General features: G+C 42.8%; 1 protein-coding gene across 2 annotated transcripts in view; it reads left to right on the top strand.

Moving 5' to 3' along the window:
- The first annotated feature begins 7,981 nt into the window (after nt 1-7,981).
- LOC126043817 (protoheme IX farnesyltransferase, mitochondrial) overlaps nt 7,982-17,257 on the top strand; it is a 106,610-nt gene continuing 97,334 nt past the window's right edge. The window contains exons 1-3 of one of the 2 annotated variants that reach the window (XM_049812697.1): nt 7,982-8,484; nt 9,096-9,220; nt 10,873-11,197. In XM_049812697.1, the coding sequence (XP_049668654.1) occupies nt 8,442-8,484; nt 9,096-9,220; nt 10,873-11,197 (493 nt within the window). In that variant the 5' untranslated portion in view covers nt 7,982-8,441. The remainder of the gene's footprint in view (nt 8,485-9,095; nt 9,221-10,872; nt 11,198-17,257) is intronic. The other variant, XM_049812696.1, reaches the window with a different exon arrangement.

The following is a 17,257-nucleotide window of genomic DNA, read 5'->3' as shown; positions in this document are numbered from 1 at the left end:
GGCTGAATGTTGCCCTAGTTGAAATCGACAGCACCGCAACACTCATTTTGGAGGGATAAGGACACTCTGCAGCAGCCAGGAACCCAAACAGGCAGCCTTTGAATAACATAACTTGTCTGGCATATAAGCCTCCTTTCTGCACAGTCTGCCAACATCTCCATGAGACACTCTTCCATGGAGGCTCAAAGCCAATGGTGTCCAGCATCACTCCGCTCCCTGGAGCAGGGCTGCTCAACCTGCACCCCTGCAGCCTTCCCCAACGTGTCATCCCGACCATGCGCTCTTCCTTTCCTGAGCGCCTGGTGGGAACAGTCTGCAGGCAGATGAATTGTCCTGACCGTGACAGCCTTCTCCTGGTATCAGCTTGCTGAGAGCCTTGGACCTGCAGCCTGCAGGCCACAAACAGCTTGTGGAGTTTGCAGTCAACAGGACGCATATGGTATTTCTCTAAAAAAGAGGCTTGCTGTGTCTTGGATCTATTTTGTGACGTGAAGATCGACTGGAAACACAAGCAAGGCATTCATTTATTTTGGCCACCTAGCATCCCAGGCTGCAAGATGCTGGGGAAGGACATAGGTTACTGCTAAAAGCGGTAGAGTTGAGGGGTCTCTCCTGCACCTCCTGTTGCCAACTCTGGTGTGTTTCTCTTACATGACTTTTTTTCCTCAGAAACTAAACTGATTAACACACAAATTAGAAAAATATAAAACATTCCTCCCTTCACAGTGAGGGGGAACACTGGAGTTTCTCACTCTTCTCCCACGAGGGACTCGTCTAGCTTAACACCCAGGAGAAGGAGGGAAACCAGACAGCCCTCCCATCTCCCAGCCAGGGCAGGCTGCGCTCACTGGTGAGGTAGGTGTGAAGAAATTACTGCGAGGAAGTGCTGCTTCCCAGGGGATCCAGAGCTCAACCAGGCAGCAACTAACCAGCAAGGATGGGAAGGCGTAAGAGGACTAAGATGATGAGTGGTTACAACCTCAATTATGTTCCACACCTGAAAGGCAAAGCCTCCCGCCACGCCGTGCCCCCGTACCATGCTTGGGCACAGGCTCGGCACTGACTCAGAAGGAAAAGTGCCAGCGTCTGAGTCACCAGCACCGCTTCTTGTAGCGCTACGGGTTTTCCTTAGGTATCAATCCAAGTAATAACAAGACCAAATTTCACTTAACCGGTGCGATGTGAGAAGATGGCAGCCCCGGGTGGTAGGACTAGTTTGGCTGCCTGCCACGTACTGCAGCTCAAGGCAGTAAGTGCCTGGGCGACGTGGTGGGGATAAAGCCTGAGCAACCCTTGCCCGCAGCACACCTTGTCTCACCACTGCCACCGTCCTCTCCTTCGGTGAGCCGTTCAGTCTCACGCTGTTGAGAAGTTGCCAAGGACTACATTCTTTATACCAGGATCTCCTGTCACTGCACTCATACTTTTTTGAGGTGAGGGTGAGGTAGGCAGAGGAGCAGATAGGAATCCTGCCAGCCAGACAGCACGGTCATCAGGCAGCTGGGCTTTCCGTAAGAGCAAGGTTGCTCCCACACCTCCCAGGTCACAAAATAAAACAATGTCCTTTCAGCACGGAAAGTGGGCATTAAGGCTCTCCCTAATCTGACTTTGGGTGTTCTCAGAACTGCTCAGAACTATAAAAAGAATAATTTATGAAATCCCTAGATCAATTATATAATAGCATCACCGCACATAATTGCAAAGCTCAGGAGTGTCGTTACCCTTGCAAGTCAGTCATTTGCACTTACGTGTTTGGTGCTGCTATGACAGCAGAAGGCATTTTTTTGCTGAATCCAGAAATTCTGCTGCAGAACAACTGTCCAAACAACTGAGTGTTAAGGGGCTTGTGATGCTTCTTACATAAAAGCCTGAAATAGTACAGGGCAGGAGAAAGTAACACGGAACAGGAAATTTGCTGGAAAGCTGTTAAGGCTGTGAGACAAGTAACACGAGGTGCTGAGCAAGCTGTGCTGATGTTACAGGCACTAGAGCTACAGCCACCACAGGAGAGGACACGTCTTGCACAAACCCAAGTGTGAGCAAGCACAAGGTGGCCAGTGGGGCTTCAGTCACAGTTTTCACTGAGATGGTTGAGGAACTATCTTCCCTCACCTCAATGATGCAGCTGACAGTTAATTAGGGATGTGTGAATGTTAGTAGTGGATCTGATTCAACTTCTGTTTAAGTCAATGAAAGCAGTTATTGATTGATTTCAGTAAGAGCTGGTTCAGGGCTTAAGTTTCAAGATGAAGTGTATAGATGTGCAGAAATACAACTGGTTCTCTGAAGTTCAGCTGAATTATCTAAAAGACCAGAATCTGCAAAGGACATACAATTATAAAGAATAATCTGTAAATATCTGGGTATGGTTGTGCTGCTTTCTCACATGCTGGGTTGCGCAGTACTTCAGACAGTACAAACTGTCCTTTCCTGACCTGGGGCAGATGCCTTCAGGACCTACACTGGCGGAAAAGCTTACAGCACTGGCAAAGGTGCCTTAGGACAACCATGGTCTTCCACCACTGGGTAAGGAGGAGGAGCAGGCCATGCAGGCTCCAGTGGGTGTAGGGACAGGGTTCACAGACATTGTCAGGTTGCAGATCATTTCTCAAAACTGTGCTCCTCTTGCAGTGGCAATCTCCATTCCCAACCCTCTAAGTCCACAACATCCCTGCACACCTGGTTGGGATGCAACAAACGTGGAGAAAAACTGCATCTAAGAAGCTGTAGGGGATAGGGTCTGCACTGAGATACAGGGGACAAAATCTGTTTGCTCCCTCTTCATTTCATTTTGGAGAAAGAGTAGGAAAAATAGCCAGAAGCTATGAAGATTTGTGAGAGGTCTTCTATGAAAGAAACCATAAGAAACCATAAGCAAAGTGCAGAAGCTATGTCAGTGGAAGCAGAAGTGAAAGAGCAGTGTCGTGCTTGGACTCAGCAAGGGAGAAGCAGGGAGATGCCTGGTGAAGGTCAATGGGGGCTGGTGGAGCTACTCAGTCCAAAATCTACATTCAAGGAACGGAGGCAAAGGCATCCAAATGAGGACAGTACAGAGTGAGAATTGCTTCCAGGAGCTCGAGCCCACAGCGACTGAATTAGGACTGTTTGGGCATCGTTTGAAATGAGGAGGAAGCAGAAGCTGTTTCCTGGAGCTTGGCACAGGGGGCTTCATCACGCTCAGTCAGCCCCCGCAGAGGGATGGCAGACAGGGACTGAGCAGATGGGTGCTGCCTTGCCTGTCATATCTCTCAATGCGAGAACTGCTGGGGCTGAGCGCTGCCTACCTGGGCAAAAATGCCGCCGAGGGAGAAAAATGAGTCAGAACAGTAGTCCTGCCAAGATGGGTGCTGCAGGGTGGGGTGTAAACCTAACCAAAGCAGGGAGGTGGATAGGGTGAGGGGCTGATAGGGATAGCAAATCATGGCCTTAAGGTGAGCAGAGAAGAGTGATGGGGCAGAGGGAGGAGAGGCAGAAAGAGCCATCCTATAGGTCTCATAGAACACACATATCACTCCCACTGAGAGCTGGTGGTGGGCAAAAGCAGAGAGATACTGGCTGTGCTGGGGCATACTGGGCTGTGGAGCTTGGAGAGTCTTGGTGCCTCAAGCCCCTCTGAGCAGTGTTGCCTGGCGAGCCTCTGCCGGTGCTGGGGGAGGTCTCCCTCTCCTGAGAGGTAGGCAAAATGAGTTAATAGTGGGTTAGCAAAACACAACTTTGCATCTGGTGCTGAGAAGCTGCGAGCATGAGCATTGGTGGGCTTCGTGCAACTAATGGCCATATCTGCAGAAAAGACACACTCTGCAGACTGCTGCCTGCCTTTTCTGGCTATCGGGCTGAAAAGCACTTCCACAAAACAGTTAATGTGTGTGTACCGAGCACTTCCTGAGCAGTTGCTGAGTATAGGAGATCAGTTATGCAAGCTGTTTCTTCAGTTTTAATCTGATTTCCTGCCTCTGCCCTTAATAAATCTTATTTTTATTAGATCTTTTGAGTCCTAGGCAGCTTGGGAATTTCACATAGATTTTCCAGGAAAAGAAAGACCTCTGAAAGGAGGTATGAAAAAAAACCAGAAAGAGGCTCTGGAGATATTCAGGCAGCAATTCTCAGCTGAAAGAGCACAGGACACAGGTCCTTTTCCTCAAAATGTTGTTTTCAGGGCAAAGGGCTGCTGGAAATAGCTATTGTTGACTGGCTGAGAACTTTAAGGGATAATAGGTATCACTACCTGTCAGAAACAGCAATGTCAGGGTGAGTTAAAAAGGGAAGGCTGATGTGATGGGTGATTGCAGTGGGTTACGTAGCTCCTTTGTGAATCTGGGTGGCTGGCTGCTGCTGCCTTAAGGCAGGTCTTGCCATTTATTAGGGGTGATTCCTCCCACGCTGCCCTCGGTAGGGTTCATCCCCAGTCATCTTGGTGTTTGCTTCCCATTGCTTACATGTTTGCACCAGATTTGACGTCAACTCCAAATCTGATCACAGCTGAATTTACACCAGATGCTCGGCAATGCTCTACCTAAGGAAAGACTGGAAGTTTTTTCTTGAAGCAAGCCATTATAGCTTGTAGTCCATTGCAGGTGGTGAGCGAGCAACACAGGGCTTGCCAAAAAATGGCATACCACAGGGTCAGCACAAGGCCACCTTTGACAGCTGGGAAGAGGCAGCAGTTTCTAGCTTCTGCTGATTTCCTATGGTATATTTGAACTCTACTTTGGGAAAGAAATCAGTCTGGCACACCACTTCAGAAAAGCTACTAAGCCCTGAGCTACCAGGACTCCTACTTCACTTGGTCTTGGAAACTTTAACTACTCCAAAACACTGGAATCGGGATGGTGGGAACGAATTGGGGGTTTTGATGTGTTTTGTTTGTTTGTTTTTTTTAACCTGCTACTTTCCACTTGGGAATTATTTACTGAGGGCAAGTCTTCACTAGCATGGAATTGGCATGTTTCAGGCTCTCAGTTGGTACCAATACATTTTGCTCCTGGTTGTGGGGTTTCTTTAAGACCAAAATACATCTATGCTCCAACTCTGCATTGATACAAAGCTTGTGCATCACAAATGCTGATTTGCAGAAAATCACAGAAACCCCCAAACCCATGCCATTACAAGTGACTCAAGGAACTACTTAACTGGTCATCAGGATCACCGGGAGCTTCTCAGCCACTGAAGCTGGGACAAGCCTTGACTCAAGGAGATCTCACCAGGGATGTAACTGGGTTACATCCAGTTGAGCAGAGACCTTTTTCTCAGTCTAGATGCCTTAAGCAGTCAATCAACTTTCTATTATTACAGTCTGGCTTGGCCTTTAATACTTTCTTAGTTCTTTTTATCTGTTATTTCTGTGTTTCTGATATGTCCTAGTGTCCTTCACTTTTGATATCATTTCTTCTGTTACATACTGGGCCCCCAAAAAGCAAATACAGTTGGGCTTCAGCTGACCGGGGTAGAATTGCACAAAGCTCCAGCTTCCCCCATGGTGTATTACTAAACTACACAACAGTCACAGTTCTGAAATGATCTGTAAAGGTTACCACAATAACAGCAGGATGCCATCTTATTTATTTTGCACTTGGCTTTTAGAGTTCCCTATCTGAAAGTACATCAAGTCTCTGTGGAGCTCTAACATCAATGCCACATTCTATGAAGCAAGGAAAATATAATATTTTTACAGTCGGTCTTTAAATCATTTTCTGACAACAAATCAATCTTACAAGAAGCCTTGTTGGTGTTATGAGTAAAAGAAGGAGAGATTTTGAGATTAAAGTATAATAATAGTTTACTGTCTCCACAAATTTGCCCTTTCGTGTATCAAACTATCGCATTCTGCTGCTGAGATCTAATTAAGCCCCACCAATCAGATTTATGATAGTGCTAATAGGAAAAAGGATCGTATAATGCTGTTAATATGTGCTCTATAATTAACATTAATGGGAGTCTCGTGGTTAAATGCCCCTTGCATCACCCTGAAAATGGACCTGTAGGTGCAGTGTTTACTTTATAACTGCAGGGAAGTAGCAATAGATACTGAGCAACTGCCCATCTTAGCGATGCTTCAGGAATCACTCTGCCCCACAACACTGCTTGACCTTGGAGCCCCGTGACAAGAGATGAGTCTTCTCCTGCAACCCTCCACGTGATCCTGTAACATTGGTACCTGGGCTTTCATGAACTAAATTGCGGGAGCTGAGCGGGGAAGGTGCTCCCTGGAAGGGCTGTAACCCCTTTGCTGTAATCCCTTGCCCAGATGCTCTCTGGATCCTTCAGTATTTTGTGAAGCCAGCTTCTGCAGAATCAGCACTTTGCAAACCCGAACCTTCAGTAACGAGATCCAAAGCCTGTGGAGCCATTTTAGGCTGACATACAACTCTGACATTTGGATACTTGTGTCCACTAAAAATTCTAAGATTTTTTTTTTTCTTTCTAGGAGTAGCTTTAGTGGTTAAACCCAATCGGGTACGTGACATTCTGTGTGCCCTAAATCATCATTATTGTTTCACAAGGAAGTTTGCTCTGATTGAGGCCAGTGGATAACATTCCCCTTAATTAGAAAAGTAGTGTTTTACCCTCTCTCTCCAGGGGTGCAATTTATTGCCCAAGTGAAAGGCAATGAAAATCATTAAACCTTAAATCTCAGCCCTGACACAGAACACTCGGCTACCTCAACCTTTTCCTCTCTGACCCAAACTGCCCTAAACCCAACCAACCATTCCAGCCCTCTATGTAACCATTGTGAGTGTTTGCTACATGATGTTTGTTTTATTTTTGCAGGTGTAAATTTGAGGCCTAATCTGTGGAAGTTACAAGAACTAGAGATGCAAACAGGAACTGCAAAGTGATATATGCTCAGTGATGAGAACTCGGAGTAAAACAGGATATTAACTGTAAGAAATGTGAAGTCCTAATTTCTCCCCAGCTCCCCAAATAGAAGGAGAGTGGAAATAAATGCTTCGAAGTAGGATATTCTTGGTGAATTAGAGTGAGTGTTTTCATTTTATCTTCCTAATAATGATTTAAGATGACTTTTGCATGAATTTAAGCACTATAAAGAAATGAAAGCCTGGGAGGAAGATGGTTCTGAGGAAGATTTCCATGTTAAAATATTGAGAATGATTTTCAAAAGCATTTAAGTGACTTATAGCCTACATCTCCTGAACTTAAACTCTTAAGAGAAAACATTTTAAAGATGCCTGGGGGTGCAATTACGCTTTACAGCTAGAGCAGTCCTAACCATTCCCTTCCCTTTCTGTTCAGACTCCAGACCAAGGCCCCTTCCTCTGTGCCTTGCACCAGCTTTCAACGTATCAGACCTTGCGCAGGGTGAGTTCAAACAGTTAAACCAGCAAAATAAGCAATTTTCTTCCCTTCAGGTTAGCAAGTTGAGTCAGCTTAGCAAAGGATCCAGCCACCCTCAGAACTTGTACGAGGGGAGGGTGAGATGATGGCTGGGTCAGATGTTCAACTGACCTCCTGCAACACCTAACTTCACCCAAGGCGTACAGAAATCAAACTTCCATTTTCAAAAATTACTTTAGGAACTAAATACAGATTCTATTTAATTTTTTTACCAAGACTTTGGCTCTTTAAAGCTTAGGTCCTTTTGGGAATGAGACTCCATGTCCTCAAAAATGAATTTTTTTTTTATTAGACCTCTCGGTTGTTTTACAAGTATTACGCGATCTCCCCACGAGTTCCACGGCACCCTGTCTGTCACGGACACGATGTCAAGTCTGCAACTGTTAACTGAAAACGAGCCCAGGGATGCAGATGAGGGAGTTGCAACCAGTGCCAGAAACGAGCAGCTGTGAGGATGCCCCAGGCAGGGCTCTGGGCCGCTTCTTCACGGGAAAGGTGTATGAAGTCTCCAGACCGGCCCCAACTCCCACCTGAATGCCTCAATCTGCTATCATCATACCCCACGACCCGAAACCCACCGAGCGGTTCTCCCCTTCGGGAGCTGTTTATCATAAGGATTACAGGTGACGCTCGGCGGGAAGCTTCGCAGAACCAACCCTCAACCACATCCCCCGCCGGATCGCCTCTCCACGCACAATCCAGCCGCCCGGGGCCGTGAAGAGCTTCTCCCCCGCGTTGCAAAACCACGGGGAGCAGGAGGCGGCGGGCTCGGCCCCTGCAGGGCACCCGCTCCGCCGGCTCGGGAACGGCGGGGCCACAGGCGCCTCCCCGCAGCCTGCCTGGGCCCGATCGCCCCAGGCTGCGGCCTGTGCATACGGGACAGCCCGGGCCCGGGCCCTGCTTCCCCTCCCGGCGGAACGGAACGGGCCGGGCCGGGCCGGGCCGCTCCCGCCTCACCCGGTGACACGCATCCCCGCCCGGCAACCCCGCCGGAAGCGCCGACCCGGAAGGCGATTAGAGGTCATGCCGGGCAAGATGGCGGCGCCCAGGCGGTGAGGGGAGAGGGCGGCGGGAGCAGCGTTGCGGCTATGAGCGCCGCCCGCCGCTGCAGCCCGCCCCGGGCGCTGGCAGGTACCGCCGCCCGCGGGGCAGAGAGGCCCCGACGGGGTCTGGGGGTGGAGGGGGACCGCGTCCGGCGCTGGGCGAGACCGGCGGGGTGGGGCGGGCAGGGCCGGGCCGGGCTGACCCCGGGGCTGTGGGTAGTCCCTGGGGCTGCTCTATATAGATAGCGACGTGCAGAGCCTCTATATTCCCCTGTGTAGGGATGTAGGTGTCGTGTCACACAGGGGTGTCCTCTTGGTGCGTTTGACTTGGTGCTGCTCTGTGGCAGCTGCTTCCTTCCCGCGCCGCTTGTGCCGTTTTGCCAAGATAATTTTGTCGGTAGCATGTAGAGATAGTAATGGAACAATAAACTAAAAATGCATCTCTGGGGAGCTGAGAGATTCGGAAGAAACACCACCCCCCCCCCCCCCCCCCCAACCGTTTGGGCAAGCCTACGCTTTCAGTTCTCTCGCCTGGAGCTTGCAAACATGTTTCGCCCCACCTGAGCAGCCCTGGCTCCTATTTTTGGGGATATCTTGTGTCACAATTGACAATAGACACTGTACTCTGAATTAGAAGCAAACTCAGTGGCAGAGAAGGAACTGGAATCTAATGTTCTCCCTTTTTGTTTTTTTAAATAGGATTATTTGTCTGGCATCTGAAGAACACTGGAATACGGCAGGTACCATGCCAGTTTGTGCATCTATGCCGTGTAGCCAATAACAGATTGATTACATTTCAGTACTTTAACTTTCTCAAACGAATGGTAAGTCAGGGAGTGTATTTATTGCATGTTTCTCATTCTGTAATTAATTTTGTCCCATGTGATGAGTCAAAATGGAGATTAGTTGATAAAAATAGTATTTTTCTTATCAGCCAAGCTCAGGCAATTCCAAGCGTCTCTGTTCCTGCACTGCACCAGGGTTAAGCGCTTGGCATGTAAGACATCTGAGGCTGGAGGAAACCTGATGTAGCAAAGACAACGCTTTGTGCTGCAGTGTGTCCTCTACTTGACATGGGGGCTTTCTGTGCCTTTGAAGAAGGATGGTTATCTCCTGTTGAGAAAGATGAAATGATTTCTATAGTTATTTATATATAAAAATGCTAATAAGAAAGTCAGATCTTGGCTAGCAGTCATACAAGTGGTAGATGGAGCTTGCTTGTGGAGGTAGTGTGTTCTGACTGAAGAGTTAATAAGTTAATTTGAATCAAAACTCCTGAGCTCATTAACTTCATGGGTTACATTCTGTAGTGTGCTGTTAGTTTTAGGTATCGAGAGAGCTGTAATTATAATTCAAACCTTTGGAATTGTATCTTCTTCTCTGAACGGTTGTATCACATGTAAAAGGATGGTAGTAAAAGACATGTTTTGCTCTTCCTCAAGTTGTGTCCTGTTCATTGTACTTTGGAGCTGTATTTATGAAATATGGATAAGACTAAGTATTGCAGCTAATGACTACTTTGACCACAAGCAGCATGTACATCTGTTGGTATTTTTTGAGCTTCAGTCCTGTATGAAGCAAGAGATGGGGGTCTCTTCCATGCTTCTGGGGATCACCAGCACTTCTTTTTGTTTTGCTATTGATTTGATCTGTGTTCACATCACTCGTTCAAAGTTTCATATCCCTCTTCCTCGTTATAATTATTAATGTGTACTTTTAATCACATTTAGTTGAAAGCTCAGCCTTTTTATGCCTGTATACAGTATTTTGGGAAAGAAAATAGAAAGACTAGAGAAGCTAAATGCTCTTTTTCTTATTCTGTGTTTTATTCTGTAAGAGTTCTAAAAGAGGGGAAACAACTGTCTCCTAACTTTCTGTTCAATATATGTTCATTTGAACTCCTGTTGAAAATTGCTGTCTAGTTAATCAGTATAAAGTTTGGCATAAATAGTAGTAGCCCAACGTGGGAGATGATTTTATATCATAGGAGGTAGATTGTATTTTCTGGCATTTTTCTGATTTTTTTTTTCATATCTTAAAGGTGCAAAAAGTTTAGTGTTTATATTTGGAGACTGGAGTTGTTATGGGCACGTGTGTGCCTCTGTTTAAAGGCAAATTGATCAGTTGTAAATCAAACTATATCATCTAGTGGTTTTGAATATGAATAAAGTAGAGTTTGCTGTTGAAACTGTGGAGGAGGAAGTAGTTGTATCCAGAAGCAATTCTTCAAGCTGAAGTAAACATTGATGCAGTTGTGAGTTGAAAAGCGGGCTTTTTAATACCTTGTCCAACTTCAGAAACTTTTTTGGATGTGAAATAAGTGTTCGAAATTCAGGCTTAATCAGTCGTGTCATCATAGGAAGCAATGCTCCTAACAATAAGAATAATATAGCAATAATATTGATGTTGTTAATAACCTGAAATGGACAGAAATATCTTCTTAACTATTTGTCTTAACATTTCTCATTCTGTTTAGTATGTAACGCAATACAACAAAGACCTCAGCCAACGAGCCAAACCCAAGTCAGATTCAGTTGCATCTCCTTTTTGTGACCTTCAGCAACTGGATCAAGAAAAAAAGGTTATACACAAGATTAGACCAATTTCACCTGTTCATCAACCTTTGTCTAAGACATCAAACAGAAATGAGTTGAGAGAAATGAAGTCAGCTGCAGAAACTGAAGACTCAGTCACTCGAGTAAGAGCAGAATCCAAAGAAGACAGACAATGGAAAGAAATGAAGCTACGACTGGATGATTTGCCAGGAATTTTGGCACGCTTGTCCAAAATTAAGCTTACAGGTACTACTGGTAATTTTTTTTTACTTCCATGCATCCTGTTTGATAGCGGAGTTCTTTAGCATGTTACTGGTGCTGTGTAGGTTTTTGTGCGATAATTCCCACCTTACTGACAGAAAGTACCTGGGTCAAGTCCATTGAACATGTGTGCAGGCAAAAAAAAAATTGTTTTATGGAAGCATTTAATAGTTTTCCTATTAAATTTGTTTAAAAACAGTGAGGAGGAGCTTGCATCGTACCGTCAGCTAGCTCTTGGGAATCATAAGCAAGCAAGCGTTAGTACAAAAAAATAATGTAAAACTGGGTTAGGAAGTGAAGTATTTAAAGTCGTCTTGCTTAAGTTTACCAGTGTTCTGTCTTTCTTACTTACCTTTCACTTTAGTACTGCTTATTATGAAATTAGTATTAAAAGTACCAACAAAAGATAATCAGAATTATTTCCTATCTTACAAAGGAAAATATTTGAGTGTGACCAATTACATGTTCTAAAATAAGGTATAATTTACTTTTCTAGACAATCATAGTATTGTATCTTCAAACCAGCAGTTTGTTAAGCAATTGCCTTGTAGCCTAACTACATTTTCCCTTGTTCTAATAGTATTACTTAACAACTATAAATTATTTCTTTGCCAATAGGTAGTGCTATATATACTTTTATGTCTAAGGAAACTCATGATCTGACCAAAGCCTTACATCTTGTTTGTACTGGGGCCAAGAACAGAAGTACAATTTCCTAAGTCCTTACTGTGGTGCTCTCTCCAGTGGGTGAAATAAATTCTTGATAATAAAACTGTTGTTCTTTGCCATAACAATTTGTTATAATAAAAATCCTGAACTTGGTTTACTTTTTGAAACTTTTTGTCTTGCAATATACACGTTTTCGTTGTTTGTTTCTCCATGCAAAAATTGTACTGACCACATATAGTGTACAATGGTCATTTAAATTTTTTGCTAATAAAAAGCCTTATAGTTCTCAGTGTTGATGAGACATCTCATGTTTTGGACTTGGCAAAACTGATCTTGTCTGTGTGTCCAAATGTTCTCCCTCATTATTTTTAAAAACCCTCAAGGCATGCATTTTGTGCTGGTAAAGAGCTGGGTTAGTAGAGTTGAGGGATGAAAAGCATGGATTTTGATAATTTACCTTGTCACTTTTATGTATTAGCCTTGGTAATTTCAAATGTAGGTATATAAAACTCTTAACTAGCGTATTCAGCAGTTAGCAGGATTATTGTACTTAAGATTTGCAACAGCTTTGGGGCACATACAATCTCAACTATTGCCTCTTCTTTCTTTCTGCATAATACAGGTCTTGCCTTTCTCTCCCCCATGCTGTTCAGTTTTAGTAATATTTTGTTCCTGTTGGGCTCACCATGGTTAACTTATAAGTGCTATATAAACAATTAGATCTTCTGGCATATTTTCAGTGAGGTGATTTTATTTAAGTGGCTCTTTTATGTGAACTTGAAAGCTGTGCTAGTTATTGAAGTAGAAATAAATTTAAAAAGTCTGAATAGATCCAGAAATGAAAAAGTAAAGTGGCATGATTATGTGACCAGAGAGGGAGAAAAGGAACTGTTGTTTTAAGCACTTGAAATGTACGTTCATATCTTTGCTGCTATTCCTTATGCATAAGCTCTGTGTTAGTACCACATCTGCGTATCACTGGTGCTCCTCAAAATGGGAGTTTCAAAAACTGCAGCAAGATGGAAGAGTGTCTTTTTCTGGACAAAATAATTTTATGTGATACTTTTTGTGTGGCCTCAGTGTTGCCGTGAAACATTTCAACAGTTTCTAGTAGGCTCTTTTTTAAACGCAAAAGGCAGTATTGACAGGCAAGCAAGTACCACTCTGGTTTTAAAATAGGGTGTTACTTGAAACCTGTAGAAGGCAAAGGTTACAGAATTTCATTCCCTTCAGGACTGTTGTTTTGTATGAGTCTCCATTTTGAGATGTGCTGTTCTTGATCCAAGGTAAGCGTAGTAAAACTTTGTACCTGTTGAGAAGGTATATAGAGATATAGAAAAACCTTAACCTCTCTTCTTGTTGTGATCTTTATGTATTTGATGGGGAAAATGATCTGGGGTGGGGAGATTTTTTTGGAAGTAGGAAATGTAAAAGAAGTTGGATTAAGGGGGTTTGTAGGAAGGGAGTTCTGTTGTTGGTCTTTATTGGTCGTAGGATAGCGTAGGAGACGAGCAGGAAAAGTACTGGGTGTAGTGTGCGGAGCAACGAAACAGAATTAGCTTTCTTTCCAACTTGTGTAATCATTTAGACAAATTATATATTCTGTAAAGAATATGGTGGTGCAGTTCTTTGATTATTTTTTTTCTTTTTTAAAGAAAAATAAATTCTCTGAGGTCAGTTTTTAAGTTACGAATGACACACAACTCAATTCCTTTCACCCATGAAGTTCTGATAGATCTCATATCCTGTGTGGTTTTTTTGGCAGACTCTTTATTTATACTTTTTAGAGTATGAAATAACAAAAAAACAAACTCTGCATTATGCTAAAAATGGGACTTCCTTATGCCCTTTTCTCTTCCCGCTGCTGAAGTAAAGAGAATGTTTGTTTGTATTCTGAACTGTAATTCACCTTTGAAAGGAAATGAGTTTAGCTATTACCATACCCTCCTGCTTCATGTAAACTGCAGCTCTTGTGACACGGCCATTAGAAGCTCTGCCTTACCAACAGGAAAAGATTTTTGTTTATATTCTTTTGCCATAGAAAACAATTAGGGAACTTTTAATTACTTGTCGCATAATCTACCTTTTTGTGTTGAGTTTCCATCCTTTCCCTTCTCTGTGGTGTTCTCTGTTGGCTGCTGTCTGAACAGCTGTATTGTAGCACCCAGGCACATGGAAAGCTAATGCATCTCTCTGATTAAATTTTCAGAATTATAAATGTCATTGTTTTTAACTTTAGGCTAAAGTTCATGTGTAGCTGAAAATAGGAGAGAGAGAGATGTGAAGGTATGGTAATAGGAGGAAATTCTAATTTAGAATGCAAACACATTAAGAATTTCAGGTTGTCTCATCTTCTTAAATTTAACTTCAAGTTTATATTTAAGCGATGTTTTCCCCAGTGGTCACAGATGAAAACTGAGATGAGCTATATGCAAAAACACAGGAAAATTAAACTTCAATTTTTAATTTGGGGGAAGTGTGAAGAAGGCACAATATGAAAAATGCTGAGTGTTCTCATTAGATATTTCTCTATAGTTTGGGAACATTTTGTCATTGTTGCTTCTGTAGAAAGGATGTCTTGCATGTTGGTCTTTTGGTGAGGGCAACCAGGTGGATGTGTAGCACCTGTCTGAGAATTGGATGTATCAACATGGGTCAGATGCAAACTGCTTAATTTCTTTCAGCTGTAGAATTTTTAATCTAACTTGCAAGCCTGTTGAGGAAGTGGCTGTGTCTTTAGCATGTCTCTGTCTCTGCTGTGCCTGGAAGAGTTGAGTCCTGACTCCAGGCTACTGTAACATGGATGTTCTTCAGAAAGTCATACTAAAGCCCATATGTCTCAAACTTTTATCTACCTTTCCTTTGTCCTGTGTTTTAATATTTTTGTATTAATATTTTGTGTTAATGTCCTGTGTTAATATTTTTATTTGTGTTCACAAGCATATTAATTTGTCTAAACATTATTTTTTATTCACAGTTGGGTATTAATGGTGGTTGTTTACCCAGAGTTCAAATGCAAAGTCGCAGTCTCTCTCCCAAAGTCTTTATATTCTTTTATGTCATCGCATTGCAAAGCACTTTTACCTTCCAATTCTTAAAAGGTGTTTTAGAGTTTTGGTATCATTTTCTTCAAAGTACATTTTAATAGTCAATCCATTAAAGCATGATGAACATTGCTTTTCTGTTCTGATTACTGAAGACTTGTTTCAGATCTCACCAGAGCGGGTTCTGCACTTGGCATCTTGCTTTGGTTCAGTGTGTGCAGTATCCTTGCAGAATCATGGGGATCAAAAAGGGACGCATCAGGAAGTCATCTAATCTATTTTCCCTCAAGGCAGGATCACCTTTAGGTATATCATTCCTGACTTGACATTGCTTTGTCCATTCTTAAAACCAACCAGGGAATATACAGCTTCCCTGAGCAGTGTGCAGCAGTGTGTTACTGCTCTTACTGCTGAAAAGTGGCTCTGTGTGTCTAACAGAGACCCTCCTTTGCTTCACTTTACGTATGTTACTGTTTCTCCAAACACTAAGAAATCTGGAAACTTTCTCAAAGTAACGTTACGTTTTGCTGTCTGTCACCTCATGTGAGGTGTTGTTTGCTTATATCTCGCTCTCAAAGAGTTCAACCCAGTATCCTATTAACATTATGTAAGAAGAGTTGAGAGTAAATGACCTCTGCTTTTGTTGTGGTCTATACCTTAGAGCTAAAATAGGCCAGCCTGAGGTGTTCACATGTCTGTAAATCTGGAGTAATTAGTCATCTTTAATAGAGTCATTCTGGGGTTTACCATGGTCAGATCAGAATCAAACCTATTGTGCTTTTTCTCATCAGAGTGTAATGTGCATGTTATGGACAGAATCACAAGATTGATATAATCAATTCTCTGAGGAAGCCCATAAATTTGTTTGATGTTTGTTTTTAAGGTAAAGATTTATAGAACATTTTGATGCCATCTGATCATTAGTAGCTCCTTCCACAGGAAGGAGGATGTGGACATTCTCAGTTGGGTGCCAAAATTCTTCTAAAGACAGACTTGGAAGCATCTTTAGCTTTAGTTTTCAAATCTTTTTTTTAAAATATGTCGGTCTTTGCACAGAGAAAACATGTTTCATAAATTGAAATGGGAGGTTCTGGCTTGACATAACGAAGAAAATGTTTCGCCACGAGGACAGTCAAACTCTGGAGCAGGTTGCCCAGAGATGATGTTAAATTTCTGTCCTTGGAGATGACAAAGCCCTAAGGGACCTGGCCTGAATTCAGTGTTGACCCTGCTTTGAGCAGGAGGTTGGACTTTATGATCGCTTGAGATCCCTTCCAATCTGAATTACTCTGTGTTGTTGCTAGACAATGTTAGACAAAAACCTAGGAGTAAAGACTGCCAGCTACAAAACTGTGCATGGTTTCCAAGTCATGGACTTACTGGCCTACATTTAAGATTTGCAAAGTGGACAAATATGATAATTTATGAGCATTTTCAGTTTTGGAGACTAAACTAACATGTTTTTTCATATGTCCCCTTTTAAGAAAATAATCCTGTCTTGTTTACTAGAAAACAGCTGGAATTAAATTGCTTACATATGAATTTGTGTCTGTGCATTAGTGATCCTCTAGCACGAAGGTGTTGAACTGGAAATCAGAAGCCTGAGACATTTGCTACTGAATTATGATGTGATCATGAACATGCTGCTTCATCTCTGTCTGTTGTGTATTTGTAAAATGAAGATGATGAATAACCATCTTTGCATAACGACTCTTGAGTGTTACCAAACCTCTGTGTAACGGAGCAACAATGACTAAATAAGGTGCCTATGTTGTGTTTGTAGGCTAAAAATCTGGTAAGAGCCGCTCTAGTAAAAAAATCTATTTGCTTTGGTGGACTTCAGTACATTTCCACTTTGTTCTGGAATAATGCCATTTATTATGGCATTTATTCTTTAAATGGTAGCTTTAATATAGCCAGAAACTTTGACAAAGGTTTATCGGTATATATTGTTTAGATTATTACTGGTCTACACTTATTCTCAGTTCTAAATATGTTTCATATGCCTGTCAAAGTAGTTCTCATTTTGTGATTATTAAAACAGTAACTATTATCCTATCAAAGAAACAAAGCTTAATAGTGGTAGCTTTCTGGCAATTTGCTTTCAATGCTACAAGGAAAAGTAATGAAATAAAAATAAACTATCATGACAGTTTATTTTTTGCAAAGCATTTTAAAGTTGTTCGATGGTAAAAAGAGATTATCTGCTCTGTAATATTGCACTTGAATTTTATGTGATATGATGCAAAGACTTGTTTCAAAGTATTGTCCCACATTTAAGTTTCCTTCAGGAGCTTGGCTTGCTTTAGTGTGCAGGTTATCATTTACAACA

Source organism: Accipiter gentilis, chromosome 10, assembly GCF_929443795.1.
Source record: "Accipiter gentilis chromosome 10, bAccGen1.1, whole genome shotgun sequence".
NCBI classification, from domain to species: domain Eukaryota; kingdom Metazoa; phylum Chordata; class Aves; order Accipitriformes; family Accipitridae; genus Astur; species Astur gentilis.
This window is presented reverse-complemented; position numbering and strand designations above follow the sequence as displayed.